Below are 21,079 nucleotides of genomic sequence, written 5' to 3'. Positions count from 1 at the left end.
CATCATTTCAAAGAACCAACGCCTTTGAAATCACAGAGTCCATTGAGAGAGTTGCAAACACACACACGCATATTCTGTCAAGAGCTTTCTCCTAAAACCTTCTACTTTCCCCCAAAAAGACGTGACAAGACATCCCAAGGGTCATCATTTTGATTACATCACACTATCCATCCCGTTAATACCGTAAAGGTTGCAGTAAAGTGTGTGTCTGCAGTCCAGGGGGAAAAATTATATTTTTCTTTCCACCGCCTGTACAATAATAAATAAAAAGCACTTACCCTGTGATAATTGCTCAAGCGGTGAGTGATTGCGTACAAGCGCACAAACACACACTCAGACTGAAATCCATTCAGGGAAAAAAACACAGGTTATTACTCAGTTGGTAGCCACCAGTGTTGTTGCAAACTGTCTCATGTTTTAACGTCCATGTCCATAACGGCCATTATTCAAACTTCATTTGGGGACCATTTGTATTCTGCCGGAAAAGTAAAAATGAAAACATTGAAATGAACGTCTAGTTTTTTTCTTTTTTTATTCCAGTGCTCTCAAAGTGAGTGCTTTTCTAAAGGGACACTTGTAACAAATTAAGTTTGCGCTGAGTTAATCTAAATGTCTAATTTATGCTTTCAGTCTTAAAGGGGATTTTGGCAAATCCTTCGTATTGCCACATAACCATGTTAGCATTAACTGTTGACTTGCCAATATAAAAACAATTGCATTCCTGGGCTAGAGCTGCACTTTGCAGTGGAAAGCAAAGCGGACTACAACACAGTGAGTGAGTTCTCTTGTTCACTGTTTGTCTTGTTTTCTCCTTCAGTAATTCTTGAAGCCACGCCGCCTCAGCAGGCGAGGAGGGGGAATGCGTTATTCAAAAGGTTCGGTTCATCTCACTCAAGTTCAGTGTGAAAGCAAACCCTGCCTGGCTGAATGTTGCAACCCAGAGTCCCCAATCGCACCGAGCGTATTAGGTGTGAAAACGACCAATCGCTGTTTTGTTTCTAGAAAAGTCAACGCTCTAACCACCTATATAGGTATATTTGTTCCTTAATACTAGACACTGGAGCATGCAGTCTGACTTAAAGAAGTAGCGCTGCTCACAGGATATGTTATAATTATAATAGTATATATTATTAAATAATATAATAGTAAAAAAAATACTGCCAACAGTATTTCCTTTGTGCAAATGTAAGCACATTTAAGTGTTTACATTCCGTAATACAACACGACGTCTTTATCTGTGATTAGCTACAGTAATGTTCGGTCAAATCAGCCAATGAGTGTGCTCAGTTAAGACTATACAATCTCCGGTTCTGCGCCATTCCCCTCGAATGGCAGCCTGATAAGATTGTTTAAAATGTAAACAGATTAAAAAATAAAAAAAATAAAAATAGACAAAGGCCTAATCATCTTAAAAAAAAAACAACAGTGGAAAAGAGATAAATTGCAAGACTGCCCAGAAATCTCAACTGAAGCCAATTACGAAGGAAACACTGAAGTCGAACCACTCACAAGAAACTCGCACGTAGTGAGAGTTTGAAAAGGGGGCATAAATCATGCTGCATTCATGCCATAACGGGAGGTCAAAAGTCAAGAAGAGCTTCCAGTACTCTGAAGTGATGATCAGTCCAAGTTGGTTGCCATTTGTTAACAAACTAGATGCATTGAAAAGTTTTTAATGAGTTATTTGCAGTTCATTAACACATATAACCATGTAAGACTGAGTGTGAACTGTCATGGTAACAGTCTATTGAGGTTGTATCGCACTTTGGACAGCGGTACCTGCTAATACTTTATAAATAGATACGACATGTATATAAGGTGTATACAGCAAAAAGAAATAATGCTATGTTGAATTATATGGTGGTGCTACTGGGATGTCGGGGGTTCACCAACATCATTAATAAAAATATTGAAAATAAGTTAGTACTTATTAGGACTGAAGAGATGACATTGTTGTCTTAAATTAAATGACAAAAGACAACACAAATAAAGAGTTTACGACATGTTATGAATGCAGAAGTTAAACCCATTTTAGATTAGGGAGAGAGAGAGAGAGAGATTAGCGAAGAGCAACAATGGTAAAAACACAAATTATGATTGCATATGCATGTACATTTGAGAGTTACGACGGTAACTGTTGAAGTTTTTATGACTTTGAATGACAACAAAAGATTAACATGCAAGGACAGAGCAAAGGGTTGTATCATGTAAATGGGGATGGTACTGACCAGGGCACACTGCTATGTTGCAGAGTTTGGTTTGAATCTCGGGCCGTCCGCAAATCACAGCCACCCCTCCGTTCACACACTTCCTGGTTCGTGTCCTAGAGCCTCGCCCGCAGGTCACGGAGCACAGACTCCATGACGACCACTCGTCCCACAGCCCATGCACTGCGAACACCCACAAACGCGACGCACAGACGCACACACACGACACGACACGACACGGGGGATGAGGGATGAGGGATGAGGGAGGGAGAAGCATTCCATTGCAGGCCAGAGGGTCAGAGAATGGGAGAAACATGAAAGAATACATGAGTATTAGCACAGCACAACTTTGGCGTTACAGACAGGAAAAGAGCAGTTTATGTTAGCGCATGAATGTTAGGAATGGACGACCTTGCATTTGACATCATGCGGCTCAAGTCATCACAAGGAAATGAACATGGTATGAAGTTATTACAGTCATCAGTTATTATATAGAGTAAAGCAAATGATCCAAGGATGCCACTGAGTTCAAACACATTAAAATATGAAGAATGTTTCTCCTTTTCCCCCATTTCCTTCTTTCTTATTGTGAAAATTCCATTTTTGGCAACAAACACAGTTTGCCATACATCTAAATAGCAAAAATGATCAATTCTGCAAATAATAAACAGCTGTACCCTATGAGTGAATATAAACACACACAACTGTGCACACATTTACAAAGATAATAGTCAACAAATCTGACACTGACTATAATCTCTAAACCATGAATAAATAAACACAAAAGACCACGAAATGGATGAACAAGGCAAAGTAGGAAGTTATGAGCGCATTTTTAAAGAATAGTAAACAATTCCATAAAGTCTGAGAGAATGCCAAAAATGTGTTTGTTTTGGAATTTTCTGCGAGACACCGTGAGGAAACCACAAGTCACATTCATAGTGATGGAGGAAATAGAGCAGAGACACTTGAAGACAGATAGAAAGCAAGATATGGCAAAGGGGAGGTAAAGAGGGGAGGAAACAGAGAGAATTAGTAACAGCAGGATGGAGATTGCTGGTCCTGTATTGAGCAAAGCTAAATAAATCATGCTGATGAATAATTAAGTCTACACTGTGAAGGAAGGCTCAGAGGATTAGAATGCTGGGAGAATGGAAGGAGGGCTGGTATATAACAAGATATCAGCAAAATATGGATCGATGCGTCTTTACATGTAGGCTGATGCACAAAGTGGCTGCATGTTGCAAGCAGGGCAGAGGAGAAAAAAAAAAAATCACAGCTTTTCCATGTGAGCATAAATGTGCTTCTCTTTAATGAAAGGCTTTTCAACTGAGCTAATTTGTGGGGCTGACGAGACGGGAGCTACTTGCACCAGCTGTACTTAAGTTTAAACTTTGTCCGTATATCACAAGCGTGTTCTGCGCTCACTTCATTGAACTGGAATTGCATCATATGAAGAGGTTGCTGCGAAGAAATCTGTAGTTACACAATATTTACACATGCTGAGTGTCAGTCCAAACTAATATTAATATTACTAAAAAGCTTGGGGATACAAATGAATGTACAAAAATCCCCCACAAAACAGATCTCACCTCAGCATACTTTTATCTATAATCAAATCTCATAACTATAACTATTTTCCATGTATGTGGAATAAATAAAGGCATACCAACATTTATCTAATTGAAATAAATGAAAGAATAAATAGACTTCAAACTTTTAAAATTGACATTCAAAGCAACGCGCCAAGAAAGATGTAAGGTGGTATTTTAATATTGCTAATATCTGATGTCCTGAACTAAGTCTGTCAGTCTTTTCAATCAAATATGAAACCAATTAAGCACAGAAACAACTTAAGGAGCAACTGAACCAAAAGCTGACATCAAATTCACCAGCTTTGCTCTTCATGCAAGTCTTCCAATCAACCACTGCACCACGACATCAGCAAGTCAAGGTCCTTCTCTTACCATGTTGCACCTTTCTCTTATCTTTGCACTACACAGAACAAATGACTGACTCCACCTCTTGGTACATGCCTTCTTTACTCAACTATTGCGATGCGTCCCCACATGCACAGTGACGGTCAGGAACGTGGTGACGCGTCTAGTCTTCAGTCAGCCCGAAAGGTCACATGTCACTCTGCTGCTCATTAACCTCGAGTGGTTATGCACGGCCACTAATGACTGCCAATAGACACACTCCTGGCTGTGCAATTCTCTGCATGAACTCGGTCACACCGGCTTCTGCTCCAAGAAAAGCAGTCCAACATTGCTGCCACTCCGCACGAGCCAATCACAGTGCAAATCACTCGGGGCTCCATGAATGTGTAACGAGCCACCATATGTAGGGGGCAACTCTATCTTCAAGAACCTCTGGAAGACCTCTATTCTGAACACCGTTACAGGCATTATATGCCTGTTGAATAGGTTGTAACTGGAGGGTTGCTGGTTCAAATCCAGGATAGGTCAAGCTGGGGTGTCCCTGAGCAAGGTACCTAACCCCCATTGCTCCTGTGTTCACCACTGGTGGGTTAAATGTAGAGGTCAAATTCACTATCACTAATAGGTGAGCGTGAAAATAAAATTCATTCTAACGCTAATGAGCACTTAATGTGCAGTCTCGGAGCACTTCTTAATCTGATCAACTTCCTGTTTACGGAATAAAAAGATTTAACACTTAGTGCATGGTTTCCTCCTAACGTGAAGCCGTGGCGCCCCTCGATCGCTCATTTACAAGTAGCTTTAAAAGCGTCTGACCAATAATTAAATACGACGTGAAAGTAAAACAAATCCGAATAAATCATGGCAATAATAAAAAATAATAATAAAACAAAAAAAGACCCTCATAATAGAGATAAGCAAGAAAAAAATGGTTAATTCACAGGTCTGTTATTTATTTATTGATTTAATTAATTAATTAATGGTTAAACTACAGCATGACTGAGTTTCAATATAAAGTCTGAGCAAAGTCAAATTAGGCCAAACGGTCACGTTTAAAGCAGCCCTGGTTCGAGGAAACATTATATCGGTGATATCAGGTAAAATGCTTCAACATCCGGGAGCTCATGCTAGTAAAAAAAAAAGAATAATGAAAAAAAAAAAATACTGTCTATGATGACAACAAGTGCATTAACATAATACAACCGCTCTTTCATTTCAGCCGAGCACATTAAAAAAAGAGAGTTTATTGCCATCAGGGTTGCGATCACAGAGGGAGGTAGAAAAGAGTATGTTTACAGCAGCAGGCACAGGAGAGAGAAAAAAAAACACGGAGCCGCGCTAATCAAACAACAAAGTGACAGATCTGTGCCTCCAACAGCCAGTAATAAAATCATCAAAAGTTCATGAACCCTAGAATTTCTTGTTTGTGTGGGGGAAATAATGTGCACAGTAGGAAGCACATGGACAGACTGCATAGCAGCCTGGGTTTATGATGCAAATGCAAATGAGCACAGGAATTAGAAGACACAATTTCCAGGCTATATTAATGACGGAGTCTGTAAATCGCTTCTGAAACAGTCCATGATGTTATTTGTTGAAATCCTCTTCACAATTGGATTGCAATCAGTAAATAGAGTAGTCTGGGCGAAAAAATGAATGGCTTTTTGTTTTTTGGTTGTGTTTATTATTGAGAGAGCTGGATTTCTTCATATTTTTTTTTACAAGAGAATTCTAACAAACCAGATTCTTGAAAAGCAATTATGGACTTAAATATAATAAATGGTTTATATAGGGCTTGTCAGGTCTAGATGACCACTTAAAGTGCTTTCATACAGTTTTTTTTCACCTATTCAAACATGTTTTCATGGTGCCAAACCCTGACCTTACCTCACGTAAACAATGTTCTACACACATGTATACAAACAGTGTCAATACAATCAGAACAAACCAACGGATTTAGTTAAATATAACGGTGTGGCAGTTGTGACCTTTGTTTTCTAATTCCTTGCTTTGAAATGCTTAGCTCAAAATAGGGCGGATCAAAAACATCACTGATCTTTTCATCTGCAGTGCCGAACAGCATGGCTGCAGTATGTGTGTGTGTGTGTGTGTGTGTCATGCCTGCGTCCATGTGCGCATCCTTAACCTCTTGTGGAGTTGTGAGCGTTTGACTGCTCACTGATCTGGACATTGTGTATTCATGATGCGCCGTTGTTCCTGCTCTGCTCTGTTTTAAATGTCACTAACTCTCTCGCAAATGAGCGGAGGATAAAAGCGAGCACAAGTAGGGCTGCTACTTTACTTTGCACACTCTGGCGCATGGAAGCTGTATACTTCAGCACACACAAAAAAAAGAAAAGAAAAGAAAAAAAGGTTAATTTGCAGGACCAATTACCGTCTTGCTTGCTTTGTCATGAGCCAGACCATTACTTGAAATTGATTAACTGTACCACCGTAATTTAGAGTTTTAACCATGAAAAAAAGGGGAGGAAAAAATGTCCAATTTCACTTCATCGGTTTTCTGTCCAAGTTACTTTTCTTTGACGTTCCCTTACTTGTGTCGAGTCTCATGCACACGTGTGGACAGAGATGCTCTGACACATATGGTGTCCACTTGCACCCACAGTTGTAACACACACACATTGAATTACCTAAACTCATTCAAAAAGACAAATAAATTGGTTTAAAAGAATTGGCACGCAGTTTTAATTTAAGTACAGGGAGGGCATTCACCCCACTTACACCCGACGGTATCAACTTTAAAGTGCAGTCAGTTGAGGTTTGGTTCAATATCTATAATATTCAAAGATTTCATTCTATTTTTCATTTGCATACTGAAAGCAGTGCTTTACTGAACTGCCAGTGGTTTAATGGGGTTTGGCAGGATATTTCGTTGTGCCAGTGTTCATCACATTATATAGTAAACAAGCCAAGCTATCCTCTAAACTAATGATTGTGAACTACACTGATCACAGTTCAGGGGTATGTAACAACCGTCTTTGCCGACAGTGAACAGGACGACAAACGCTCGGGACCACAAACTGTGAATTCTTCTACGCAGAAGGTAGAAGGTAACGTTATTTCAGTGCTTTTATAGAAGACAGCTTCCTCCAGCTCCAATACCCCGTCGCACACATCTTCAATTGATTAGGCAACTTGGTGTAGTCAGACTTTCTGTAGTTTTACTCCAGAGAGCAGTGAGAAACCTCAGCTGACCCCTGAGGTCTCTGATTGATGATCTGAATCTCCAACTTTGAAGAGACAGTTCCAGGACCTTGTATATATCGTACTGTGTACAGTTAGGGTCACATATATTTGGACATAATTTGTCATTTTGCCCGCATACACCACCACTATGAATTTGAAGAGAAGTGTGGACTCAAATTAAAGACTTTAATCACATCTTGACTGGTTCATTTTTAAATTCATTGTGGTGGTGAACAGAGGCAAAATGACAAGATGCATGTCCTTGTCCAAGCACAGTATGGCCTTAACTGTATTTGTTTATAGCGTCTGAACTTCAATAAAATAAAACAAGCCCATAGATGACAAAATGATCAGTCACTTCAGATTCAAGAAACAGTTAAAGGTTTCTTTGCGACCAACCCAACATCCAAACATCCCCGGTCTACATGCATTTTGTGTGATCCCACCGAGGCAGAGTGCCCCAAACATCCTTCCACAAAACATCAGAGGAGCAGGGGAAAAAATTCAAGAATTAGCACAACATAACACAGCAACAAGTATCCCTTCAAAGGCACGACGGAGAAAATTAATATCAACACAGAATGGAAAATGAGGCACTTAGACATACAAATCTCATTGGCAACATTTGCATAAAAACAAGATTAGCATATGCACCGACAGGGATGGAAAATCTTTTTCTTTTTTCTTTTAAAGGGGTTTTGAGATGACACTGACTTCTAAGTTGGATGCTAATGTGCACGTATATAACATGTAGGTACGCACACGAACACACACACACACATACACACAAGAACACTGCATGTGGATGACATCACTAAGACTCAAACACTGGTAAACCAGTAAACCAGCAAGTACTCATACCATATAGTATGGTCGAAAGCTCAGCTGCAGAAAATTTCCGTTTCAGAAGTTGGCAAAAACGCCGATATCAGATCTACCTTCAGCCTGTGTCTTCGTCTTGTGTATCTCCGTGACAGAACGCTATTTCACGTTGCCTGTGCCACCGTAGCCGATCAAAAAGGCCCGCTGACACAATGTGCAGAAGGCTCAGCTTGAGTCGCCACTAAAGGGAGTTTAAGCCAATCAAACGTTTGTTCCCAGTCTTTAATGTAGGAACACAGTCTTTTCTTTTTTGGAGCAGAGACAGCAGCTGACGTCCCAGCATCCTCATCGTTCTCACTCGCTAGACTCCTGTGCTCCGCAACAAGTGCGCACAGCGCCCTCACCTGAGCCAGTAACTTCCACCATCACACACACACAGGCAAATGGCACAAACACAGAGACCAGATTTGAAGTGAACGCGTATTTCTATTTTGAAAACGCGACACATGTTACAGGATGTCCCGAGTAATACGGGAAGGTTGGTAAACCTCGGCAGTACATACTTTATGTGGCAGTCAGCGATGACTCAACACACAAATAAAGATGCCAAAAACAGAACCTCCTATGTTGGAGGTAAAAAAAAAAGAAAGTGACAGAGTTAAATATAGAGAGCTTCTGAGCTGTGGAAAGTGGAATACACTTGCTGATATGGAATATAGGTGTCATGTTTGAGAGACTCTCTCTCTGTCTCTCTCCACTGGTCAATAGTGGGAATTGAAACTATTTTTTTCTTCTACAAATTTATTTACACATCAACATTGCATCCTCCATGGGTGAGTGCTACGCAGGGGTTGTCAATGTTTACAATGTGTTTCTAAAGCTGCATTCAAGCTAAACACAATGGCGAGTTGAGACCTGACCTGAGTATTTAGATGCTACACATCTCAGTCGCCCATATTATGAAACATATAACCATGCAACAATGCTTAACCTTGTGCATTTGTTGTCGTAGTAATAATATCCGAGCGTTTACTGTTGTGAGTAAGACAGCCTGGATTAACGGACAAAAAACACAACACCACGAGATCTTCCTCCTCTTCCATCTCACACACACACACACACTCACACACCTGGCGCATGAAGGTAAAGGTTTGAAAACACAGCAGTGAGTGAGGCCATGTTTGGTTATCATACCTGAGCCAGTGATGCCAGGTTCACCTGGACAGGAAGCGGTGTTGTTGCACATGCGCGTTTCCCTCAGGGCACCGCTGCACAGTGTCCCATAAGGTGAGGAGACGCAAGATCGTGTCCTCACTTGCCAGCCTTGGCCACATGTGAGCGAGCACACACTCCACTGTGACCACTCCTCTGCTGCAGGGTCGCCTGAGGAACAAGCAGAGGGGAAGGATGAAGACGATGATCAGCTGGAGTCTTAGAGTCTCTTCAGTGCGCTCTACTCTTTGGAAGACAAAGAAGAAGGACACTATTATTTGAACACGAGCTTCTCTAGCTCATGGTTGGCAAGACGTGAATTATTTTGTGTGACATTTTGGTGTTCATTTCCACACATTTCTTTGTGGGGGAAAAAAGGGTTTCTGTCTTTCTGACGACAGGTCTTGCGTAGATTTTCAGTCATTATTTCCCAAGAACCAAAAAAGCTTTAAAACCCATGTGTTTCTATTGATTTCTGTGACCAGTTTTGTTTTTCTTCCGTTTTTTTTTTTACTTAATTGAAAACCAGATAAAATAAAATGTCAGATTGGTAGTGGTGCCACTGCAATATCCTGCCAATAAAAAAGGACAAATAAAGTCATAATCAATACAACTGTCAAGAGGACAGCGGGAGATTATGTGCAAGATATGAGAAAGGCTTTGTGGTCACAAACAGATCAGGGTAAGATCCAGCTCAAATTCATCAGCCAGTGATTATAAAGCATATAATCATACTAATTTGTAAACTTCCATCATGTTGCGTTCTCACATGTTTTGACTGCATGATATATGACATTCCTGTTCACCATATGAATATGGAAGATAAGTGATCCTCATTATATAAGCTCCTTAATGGATATAAACTTCTACTTAATATTCATGGGCATGAAGTCCATGTTAGAAGCGTGTTTTACGGTGATACCTAAAGACATGAATATTGATGGAATTATCATAACAGGAATTCATTTTCTGCCTAATGGCTTTAGCCCCAAAGGCCAGCATGTTTATGTGTACAGATGCGCTCATATTTGATTTGTTAAGACCATGATGATTGGTGATTTTTGCTTTCTCCAGGCAGCTGTGGAGTTACGCCTCTGAAAAGCAAAGAATTCTTCTCTCTGTCTTCCCTAAATTGTTTGTATGCGCCACGTCCTTTGATGAAAGAACCATCACATGGCACAGACGGGAATCAAATTAATTGCATGTCCGTTAATCGCATTACATCTTCATTAACATGCCATGAGTCAGGGCTTAAGCTTATCATACATGCCTGGAGGAACCAAGGAGGGGGAGAAGAACGAAGAAGGACAGGACAGAGCCAGGGGTTTCCCTCCGGTACTCCCTCCTCTGCACAATAGTAGCAGTGCCACTTTTCGTGTGTGCATGTATATGTGAGCACGCTAAAATGAGTATGTGACCTATTCTGGTGTGGCTGAACCAGCCGACATGTAATAATGTATGTATAGGGCAGATTTGTGCGCACACATAAATGTCATCTCATGAATAAACCTGTCTTTTCCAAATTGTATTAATTATGTAGGATTTAAACTCTTACACATAGAAGCTCATACATTCCACACTATCACATATGTGGTCAACTACTACAGTGTGGCACCTGGGCTTCTACTGAGCTTTAAATAAAAGACTATTATCTATAAGGTCTTAGCTAAGATTTATTGTAACGGTCAAGCGGAATGCTTTTGTTCAAGGCTGTGCACACATACAGTACATACATCCGACTCACCTGTTAGTGCCTGAAACACACCTGGAAGGGTCTCCTCGTTTTTAAGATTTATTGTTTACGCTCAGGCTGAGTGCTTTTGTTCAAGGCTGTGCACGCATACACTATATACAACTCACCTGTTTGTGCCTGAAACACACCTGGCTGGTCAGCTGATCGTGGTCTTTGGGTCTTCACCTTCAGATCATCGTCGTCATATGGATCTGAAATAGATCAAATAAATACTTCTACTTGAATATAATTATATTGATACAATTTTACATTCCAAGATATTAAATATTAAACATTTAACTGTAGGAAGTGGAAGATACTAGCATAATATCTCATCTCTTATGATATGCCTGGTTTGTTTACTACATGTTATTTTGTCAATTTACAGAAACTTCATCAGCATCCAATTTGCACATTAAGGGAAGTAGGAAAAAAAAAAGTACATCCACAACATGACTCTGACAAAACAAATATGCAGTCACCTACATTTCCTTGGCTTGATTCTTGTTGCTGAATATTAAACATTTAACACATCGACACACTTTAGCGCACATCTTGAGGATAAGGATAATAAGATGTCAGGTCTACAGTAACTAAGTAAATCTGAAGTAACTAATTCTGACTGGCTCATTAGCTTAAAGGGAAATCCTTGCACGTCAACGCAAATATTCATAATTCAGTGGGACGGTATTTATGTAGCAGTAAATAAGATTGAAAGCACTTGTATTACATTAATAATATTTTGTATAAATAAAATAACATGCGGCGACAACTGGAGGATTTTATGAAAACCTGCATTGCATTGCAAATGATTGGTGTGTGTGGCAGCAATTGCCTTGAAAATTGAGATTAATATGGAGAAAGGGAGCCTATGCAATACATCTTAATTTGTTTTGTCTTATCGCATTTTGATACAAATAAAGAGTGGCACAGGCACAGACTATGATCTGTGCAAATGGATTTATAGGCCAATTCAACATGGTCTGTGTCAGGTTTTCAGGAACCACGGCAACCCGAGGAATGAGAAAATGGACTACTGCAACACGCCATACATGAAGCAGATAACAGAACAGGAAGAGGAACTTACCATCACAATTAGAGATTGATGAGGTACAATGTGCCTCATCAATGGTACAAAGATGCTAAGGCAAGGGGGGGTAAGTCAAGACCTACCATTAGAAGGTCTTGAAGTTGGAGCTGCTAACTATCCCACTTACAGTATCATTGAGAAGCTAATACATGCAGCTGCATCAGTAATCCTTGAGATGCCTGGTTAGCCATCTATCTGAGCTAAAGAGAGGTGAGGTAAAGAAAGAGGCTTCCTAAGAAATACAACAAGCTGTCCATATCTGAGGTAGTAGAGACTGCCAAACAAAGGCTCACAGCCCTGGCCGTCCGTCTTCACTAGAGGTGAAGTAGGCCCGTGACTCAATACCTCACATATGGATACTGGAATGCTTGGAGCTGTATGATATTAACAGGACGATAATGGACTTCATCAGGAACTCAGTGGGACCTTCGGAAAATGACACTAGAGGCCAACTCAAAGACCAAAGCACAAGTGAGCCTCAAATGTGGAATATACTAAGGTGATGCTCTGACCCCTCCTTCTGTTCTGCATAGAACCCTGCAGCCAGAACATCACAAAAGGGTGGCTTCGGCTACGATTCGGAAGTGGGACAACCGTCAGTCAACTCCTCTACATGGATAACATCGAGCTGTATGCCAAGAGAAGCTGAGACACTTTAGACTTTAGACTAGATTTAGACTTGATAAATGCAGTTGGGTGATCAGAACTGACAGAGTGGAACAACTTGAAGGCAACACAGTAGATGCGCAAAACAGCTACAAATACCTTGGAGTACCACAGATGAAATGGGAACAATGAAGAGGCCACAAGAAGGACTGCTACAGCCAAATACCAAATACCCACCTCGTAAGACAGGTCCTCAACAGTCAGTTGAACAGTCACAACAAGATCCAGGCTATCAACAGCCATGCACTACCACTATCACATAACCTGCTGGCATAATTGCCTGGTCAAAGGAAGAGAAATCCCCACCATGCATTAAGGGTTTCACCCTAAGTGCAGCACCCTGAGACTGTACACTAAGTGGATGGAAGGTGGCCAATGATTAGTGAGTGCCAGAGCAACTATCCAGAATGAATCAAGTAACATCCAAGAGTACATCAGTAAGATGTCCCCCAGTGATGACCTGCTGAGTGACTGCCTCAGGCAGCTGAAACCCAACAAACCATGGCATGTTCCTGACAAAAGAAGTGGCTGATATTGGAAAAACATACAGCACCAATGACTGGAGAAGAATCATGGCTGCACAGGAGTAGGGACGAAGCAACAGACGATAGAAGCTGGGTCTACCACACAAGGCAGGTGTAGGATGTGCAGCAATGCCCGCGAGACGGTGCAGCACATCACAGCATGGTGTACTTTATTGCTTAAACGCCCATCATAAGCAACATTCTGATATAGCCTTCCCCAAAAAAGAAGCCAATTTTAACCTCCCACTATCTAACACTCCCGTGTTCCAACTGCTCTCAGGAAGGACACTTGTGCTTAATGGTCTAAGCACAATATTTTACCCCAGGAACATCATCATAATTTGATTTGCTGCTGTAGATTGCATTTGCAGCTGGCTACAGCCGTGGCTTAAAACAAATGCACAATCTATTCCAATTGTGGAAGAGGCTTCTTCGATGAAATATAACACCTTAACAGAAAACACCAAGCGAGTGCAGTCGTCTCCAACACATAACGTGTTTCCATGCGAAAAGAAAAAGGACCAAAAAGAAAGAAAAAGTGTTGCAACTAATGTGGCAAGAGATTCCCATGGCAACAGGCCTGAGATTTGAACATATTTATTTATTTTTCCTTTTTTTTTTTTCAATAAAGCAAAGTCAGTTATAAACTTGCATGACTGCAGGTTTTAAAATAAGTTAACAGTCACAATAAAAGCATTAAGCCTTGCACGGGCATACACTGCTCCAGTGTTTCACTCATTGCCACTCTCATTTTTCACCAAAACTGCCAAGACTGAATTTCAACACCGACTTAAAGTCCAACTGGTGAAAAGGATTCATGGGTAACATCAGTAGCAAAAAAAAATCAATGTGATATCAATTTATTTGAGTTTAACTTTAAAGATTTGGGAAAATGTACTGATTTATCTTTATTTTTATAGCAACACAGTAAGTGCTGGTCCCAATTGGGAGTTTCTGAATTATTTTCTGGCACAAATTAAACCCTGTGTGTGGGTGTAGCTCCTACGCCTCTGTGCTTCTGAGACAGAGAGGCCAGTGAAGCAGGACAGAGGAGTAATGTCTCGCATAAAATGACCAGTGAGGACTACTTCTCTCCTATCTCTTTATTTCTTTCCCTCTCTCTCTCTCCCTCGCTCAGTTAGATCTACAACACAGGAGAGGATTTTAGATGAACACCGCTGTGGAGTCCGGCACAATCGAAAGTAAAGATCAATATGGATAAACCCCTGAGAGTAGTGACCTTTAGAAACCCCACGATATTGTTTAATGTTCTGGACTGCACTTTAATGGACACATCATCACACACTTCATCAAATAGTGTTGCTCTTAGTTTTTCCACCCATTTCAGCCGTTTCTTCATCTCCAGGGGAATTTTCCAACTCTAGTTGGAAAAAATATAGTATCACTTCCAACAGCGAACAGGGATAATGATGCTGTGCGATTTGTCAGGTTGTGTTGTCTTACTGTAGTGATTGTTGTTGTTGATATTATTCTAGCTCTGCTCTGTTTTTTGTAAAAATGCATTATAGAAATGTTGCACAAAGATTATTTCTACTCTTTATTTCAACTGGCTCTGTCAAGCAATACTTTAAGTTGTAGTGTGTGATGCGTAAGTGTCATTTGGCTGAAGTGTCAGTTCAAGAATCTTGCACCTGAGAAAGTATGTGGGGGGAAAAAAATAATGTGACAATGGCAGTCTTTGTCAGTCAGTGTCAGGGTCTGAAAATTGCAGCTGGTTGAAATCAGCCTTAATTAGATAAAAGATGACATTGAAAGTACAGACCATCCCCGAGGAACTTCTAATCCTTTGTTTTCAACCCATTTCATACGTCTCTCCTCTCTCAGAGCAACACCTTTCAGTATGTAGACACCGATTACACTTAAGTTCCATCATCTCGACTGGCTGGGTGAAAATGTTGCTCTGTAATAATTTGGGTTCACCGTTTTTCCAGAACATAATGGAATTCTCTGCCTGATATGTCAAGAGTTATTACGAGGTTGTAGATGTCAGTGTTTTCAGACATGAATGGTTACCTGCAGTTGTTTTGATTTCTGCGCGTGTAAATAAACCATTTTTAGCTTACACTACAAAGCCTGCAATTTCAGCCAATTATGACAATGATCAGCTAGTGTACAGTTCAATCATAAAATGTCACCTAAGTCACAAAACAGGCACATGAAGTCAAAATCTGTGACATTTTCATTCAAGCAACTGTATTTCAGTCCTGTCTCCTGTTGCCAAATGACATTGAATGGAAAAACATGTCTAGTAAAAAGTCGAAAGGGCTTTTCAGCGGATTTATTTTTGAAAAACACAACAAAAACCAGAACAATTCTGATTTTTTTAAAGATTATCATTGTTATTATTGAAAATCATTTTATTTATTTACCGAGTTGTAGACCAGCCGCTATGGATAAAGCATCTTCACCTTCCTCAACTCAGTATGAGGAGCAGAATACTCTGAATGAACGCACAAAAGCTTTGAGACACGGACACACTGAATGTTGAAATGCACAAAGAGCAATGACACCAGAGATCAAATTCACCTTGATGTGGTGCGTGCACACACGCACAGCTACACAATAGGGAGTAAATATGGCTGATAAATAAACATCATGGAGTAAAGTGGTTTCGAGCTCCTACAAAGCATCTGGCTGGGGAAAGGGATTGAGGCAGAGCCAATGAGAGCCACAGGCTCCTTTGTCGGACTGAGTCGGGATTTAATCCTGCTGGGAAGACCGTGTGTGTGTGTATGTGTGTGCATATGATAATATGGTAAAACAAGTGTTGTAAGTAAATGGCATGAACAAAAATGTCCTCTGCTCGCTACTGTTCGCTCTTTCACTGCAGTGTATATGATTGAATGCGCGCACACACACACACACACACGCACATACAGGCGAACACACACAAAGAGAGAGCGAGAGATTTTTCAGCTGTATATCAAATCTGAGCTTATAGCTCTCTGGTGCTGTCCATTTACTCCAGGGTCCATCTGGGAGAGTCCAAACTGATAGAAGTGCACGATAATGGACTTTTTATAAGCTACTGGACAAACAGACTCACTCCATCTCTCTCTCTCTCTCTCTCACTCACCTCTCTCTCTTTCTCAGCAGGCAGATATGAACCGCGTTAGTCTGACGATGGAGACCTCAAGGTCATTTGTGTGCCTTCAAAATGGAATCAGAATCTAGTTTTCTCACTCCCGGGGGCTGACTGTTGTTTTTATTTCACAACTACACACACATGCAGACCCACGTTTAAACACACAGTTCACCACAAAGCCTTGTGTGGTTCCAAACTGCCGAAATGGCTTTGTTTCGATTCACTTTCATTCTCAATCTGAAATTGAGAAATTGTCCACTCTTCTTTGTCTTATTAAATATTTTCAAATCTTCCAACTCCCACACAGCAGTCATTCGGTCTATTATTCTGCCCTTCATCCCCCCCCACTCACCTCAGCCTTTCTTTCTCCCAGGTCTCTAACAAGATGAGAATTTAGACGGATTTACAGTCCAGCAAACTCCAGGAAAAGCTACAGAGCCACAATCAAAGAACAATCAATGCAGGGATGGTCAGAACAATACACCAATTCATTCAGAGTTGAGGAAGCAAGACGACTGTGCTGATCAGCTACCAACAGTCATGAATCGTGTTTGATTTTAAAACATTTAAAACAGGCCAGTGTAGCATTATATACGTTCATGACGGGGAGTGTGTTGAATGGATCACTGTGAGGTAAGCTCAAGTCCCTGGTGAACTTGTATCTCAGCCTCGGTCTGACATGTGTTATTCAAAGATGCCACGGCTGCTGTTGATAGTTTCAGAATGGTCTTTAGCCGAGTTAAATTACACTTTAAAAATGACGTTGCCATAAGAAAATTGAACCCTTCGTGCTCACTCGGCATGGACCTGTGCCGCAGGTGCACCCGTGGTCATTTGCTGTGGGAATAATACACAACTCCTTATATGTACATCCTGGGGGGAGGCGTCTTCTTCTTATGTGTCGTTGAGTCAAGTTATGATATTAATGTCGCATTTTTAGTAGTGTTTGTTCATAAAAATGAGTGAACTTTGAACTGTGTTGAAAGTATTTCCAAATTTCACAAATTCAATGATTTTTAAACATTCTGAGAACTTTTTGCTCAGGTGTGTTTATATAGTTGGTAAAAATTATACAAACCAAAAATCACATTGTCTAGGTTGTACTGGAAAAAAAAGGATATAACACTCTATATTGCACATTCTTATACCGAACAGCCCAAATTATCTGTGTTATAAGAGTTAAGAAATCCCCAAATGTCTTACTATTCATCAAAACATGGACAAAGAAGTCTGCAAACAACTGACTCAAGATGTGTTGTTCTTTGCATTGGTGCTATATGATCAACCAGATCATCCCATACTTATTTTTGGGAACAGTCCAGGCACTTCCTAATTAACTGCAAAAACCTACTTGTGCCACAAAAGGAAAAACAAGAAGGATTTATATTCTGGGGGCACAAATGTATTCAATGTCTACAGATACACACGCCAACAGAGACATTACAAACAGACAAGACGACTTATTGAAAAAGCAGTCATGACGCAAGTGTTGAAAACCTATTGCTCAGTTTTAAATAGATTATTATACCTTCAGGTGATATTCACCATCTTCTGTTTTTGTGCTTCACAGCGTCACCAATTTCTGAAAAATGTATTAATCCTGCAGGTTTGGAAGAGTTTTGCATCAAGCTAAGCAGAAGCCTTTACTTGCTAGAAGAGAAAAGGGTTAACTTGTGAGCTTGGATGTCAGCCGCCAATTTGTCACATGTCACCTCCCGTTCTTTTATTCTCATCCTCTTTTTTTTTTTTACCTGGATCTCATCTCTTTACTACAGTAGACAATGTATATGACGCAGTCGCACAACAAGGATCGATTAGTTCTTACATACGGTATGCTTCTGCAGAGGGATGCTGTTGCCACAGCAACACCATCATGCTGATGCTGTAAAGAAACGAAAGGGGATGTAGGTGGGGGGGCTTGCAGGGTGTGGAGAACAGGAGGTGGATTATAAATCAGTGTCCACACTCTGTTTTCTGGTCTTCTGTCTGATTACGAGGTGAATGGCGTCTGCTGATGGCTGCTCTGAACACTGGTGACAGGCAGCTGTTCTGCTACTGCTGTGTTCCTGCCCCCTACTGTCTTTTACCATGTATTTGCTCTGCCACTTTAATTCTTTTTTTTTTTTTATGTTGTATCTATTTTATTTATTTTCTTGCATTTCATTTGTCTTGTTAATTTTTGATGTAAGTAGTATTTGTCGCATGTTTTTTTTTCTGTTCTTAAATAGTTTTAAGCCTTGACCACAAAAAAAAAAGTTGTAGTTCATTGTTGCATCTATATTTATAGGCTTTATGTAACTGCCTGTTTCTCACGTAGAAGCTCAAATGTTAATGGCGGCCATATAATGTTTATTCATGCAACGCATCAAGTCTTCTTTCTGGTGATCAACCACGAATAGGAGTCGGCTGGCTGACTGTGAGAAATCTGTGAATGCCATGAAAAATGAGCCACATCTGCCCATTACAGTGACATGCATTAATGAAAGTGCTGCTTCATAAACACAGGCACACTCACAGACTTAGGCACCCGGCTCACAGGCCAAAGCTAAGGAGCGCCTACTCTGGCAGGTGTTTTTTCATGACTCATAAGAGAGCACGAGAGGAGACTTGGATAGCCAGACTGTCCTTCGTGATAGAAGGGACAGTAAAAATGAGTCAATTGCCCGTCATTAGAGGGAAGCGTCAGCTGTGCAAGACAGTAGGGCAATCTTTGGAGCATTGCACGGTCAGCGCACACAGACATACACTGACGAAAACTGACACACCCTTTCTCTCTCTCTCAAACACACGCACACACGCGTGAGTTTTTAAGCATTGCTTGAGTCACTCAGACAAGCAGAATCAGTCAGTGGGAGATGGAAGGATAAGCTCATGTGAGAAGAAGCAATAACCATTCATTTATTTATCACTGCTGTTACAGTGCTTTTAAGAATGGATGTCCCTGGGTTGTTCCCGTTTGTGTGTGCGTGTGTATACTGTGGTGTGTTCCGATTAGTTTTAATATGTGCTCATGTTTATTTTGGACTGTTGTGCATGTACCAGTTTGTTCCAGATGGTTTTGTTCCTGTCTTCAGTTACAATAGTCTTTCGCTCAAGTGCAACTGACTTCCATAATGTACTGTAAAAGCTACAGTGTGTTATTTCTCTCTGTGCCTGCAATTTCAGGGCAAGGCTATTTCATGTGTGTATGTATATATATATATATATATATATATATATATATATATATATATATACACAAACATATATATATATATACACACACATATATATATATATACACAGTATATACAGTATATATATATATACACAAGTTCTGATACTAAAGAATGTACATCAGTAAACCCATTCACACCAATGATTATATTGACTTCGTAGTCTGACTTAAATCACAGCCCTTAAATAAGATAAGAGTATTGAAAACAGAACATCCTACTAATTTTAGAGAGATCGTATCTGGGTACTCAACTGTCTCGTTTCAATCTTGTTTCCCACTCCTGTTATGCCCATGCTTTTTGGGAATATTGTATTTTGTTTCATCTATTGAATTTATTTGAAATGATTCCATGTTTTTGAGAGGTGCATCCCAGCTCTTGCTTGGGATGCACCTTTGGCTCCTTGAGCACCATCATCATTTTAATACCTGCTGGGTGAGGTTGAACTTGCACCGAGATGTGCATGGTCTGAATAAACACAGTAAACGCTTGTTTCTTTGGTTTTTCTTTCTATTAACCAATGTGGCTGCGGATCTGGAGATTGCTGACGCACATTCTGTAAAAGCATGGAGCCCATATTATAAGCTTTATGGGTGGTGAAAAATAAAGGGTTGGTTTGCAGTGAGAGGTAATCCAGACACAAGAACCAGACAGACAGATATCAGAGTGTCCTTCGAAACAAAACAAAATATGTTCTCACAGCCTTATACAGACATACACACATGCACACACGCACACTAATCTTTCTCTTTGCAGGGCTCAAGGACTGCCAGGGCCCCATCAGTTCTTGAAATGAAGCCTCTCGGCTTGTTCTTTTCTTCTTCAACATTGCAACAAAATGTTCCAAGCAATTTAGTCCGAGGACAGAAAACAAAATGTTGTGCAGGAAAAAGCTCCTGGAGAAACAGAGCAAAGAGTTGTCTGGCTAGTTGATCGTACAGTGCAGTCATTCAGCATGAAGGGAACTCCAATGCTCAAGAGCCAATTTCAGCCATGAAGGTCAAAAAGGCTCTAGAATTGTGTATTTCTTCCCCCCAGAAATGCTGTGTAATTTGTATTAGCTACTGTGTTGCTGTGAAACTATTGTGCTCAGCTAAATGTTTCAGCCTTGAATGAAGAAAATAACACTGTCCTAGATTGGAGAATCACACGTTAGTGTTTCCCCACCATTGTTTTAAGAGATGGGGACCAAGTCAATACTTGTAAGTTGGAAAAAACTTACACTGCTGAAATCTTAAATGAGACAAGGCAACTCAAATTGAGGACTGTGGATGACTGCAAGGCTAGTGTGGAAAACTGGAACAATAAAGCTTTCAAAATTATGTCTAAAAGAGAACTGTTTAAATTAAACAATACCC

At 40.4% G+C, this 21,079-nt stretch overlaps 1 protein-coding gene across 3 annotated transcripts in view; it reads right to left on the bottom strand.

Moving 5' to 3' along the window:
- Window positions 1–252: 252 nt before the first annotated feature.
- adgrb2 (adhesion G protein-coupled receptor B2) overlaps window positions 253–21,079 on the bottom strand; it is an 89,388-nt gene continuing 68,561 nt past the window's right edge. The window contains exons 3-6 of one of the 3 annotated variants that reach the window (XM_044052142.1): window positions 11,249–11,332; window positions 9,371–9,559; window positions 2,229–2,390; window positions 253–475 (exon numbers count right to left, since the gene is read on the bottom strand). In XM_044052142.1, the coding sequence (XP_043908077.1) occupies window positions 447–475; window positions 2,229–2,390; window positions 9,371–9,559; window positions 11,249–11,332 (464 nt within the window). In that variant the 3' untranslated portion in view covers window positions 253–446. Of the gene's footprint in view, window positions 476–2,138; window positions 2,391–9,370; window positions 9,560–11,248; window positions 11,333–21,079 lie in introns of those variants that run through there. The other 2 variants (XM_044052140.1, XM_044052141.1) reach the window with 2 other exon arrangements.

The sequence above is a fragment of the Solea senegalensis genome, linkage group LG20, assembly GCF_019176455.1.
Source record: "Solea senegalensis isolate Sse05_10M linkage group LG20, IFAPA_SoseM_1, whole genome shotgun sequence".
NCBI classification, from domain to species: Eukaryota; Metazoa; Chordata; class Actinopteri; order Pleuronectiformes; family Soleidae; genus Solea; species Solea senegalensis.
Note: the sequence above shows the minus strand (reverse complement) of the source record. Positions and strands in the feature narration are given on the sequence as shown.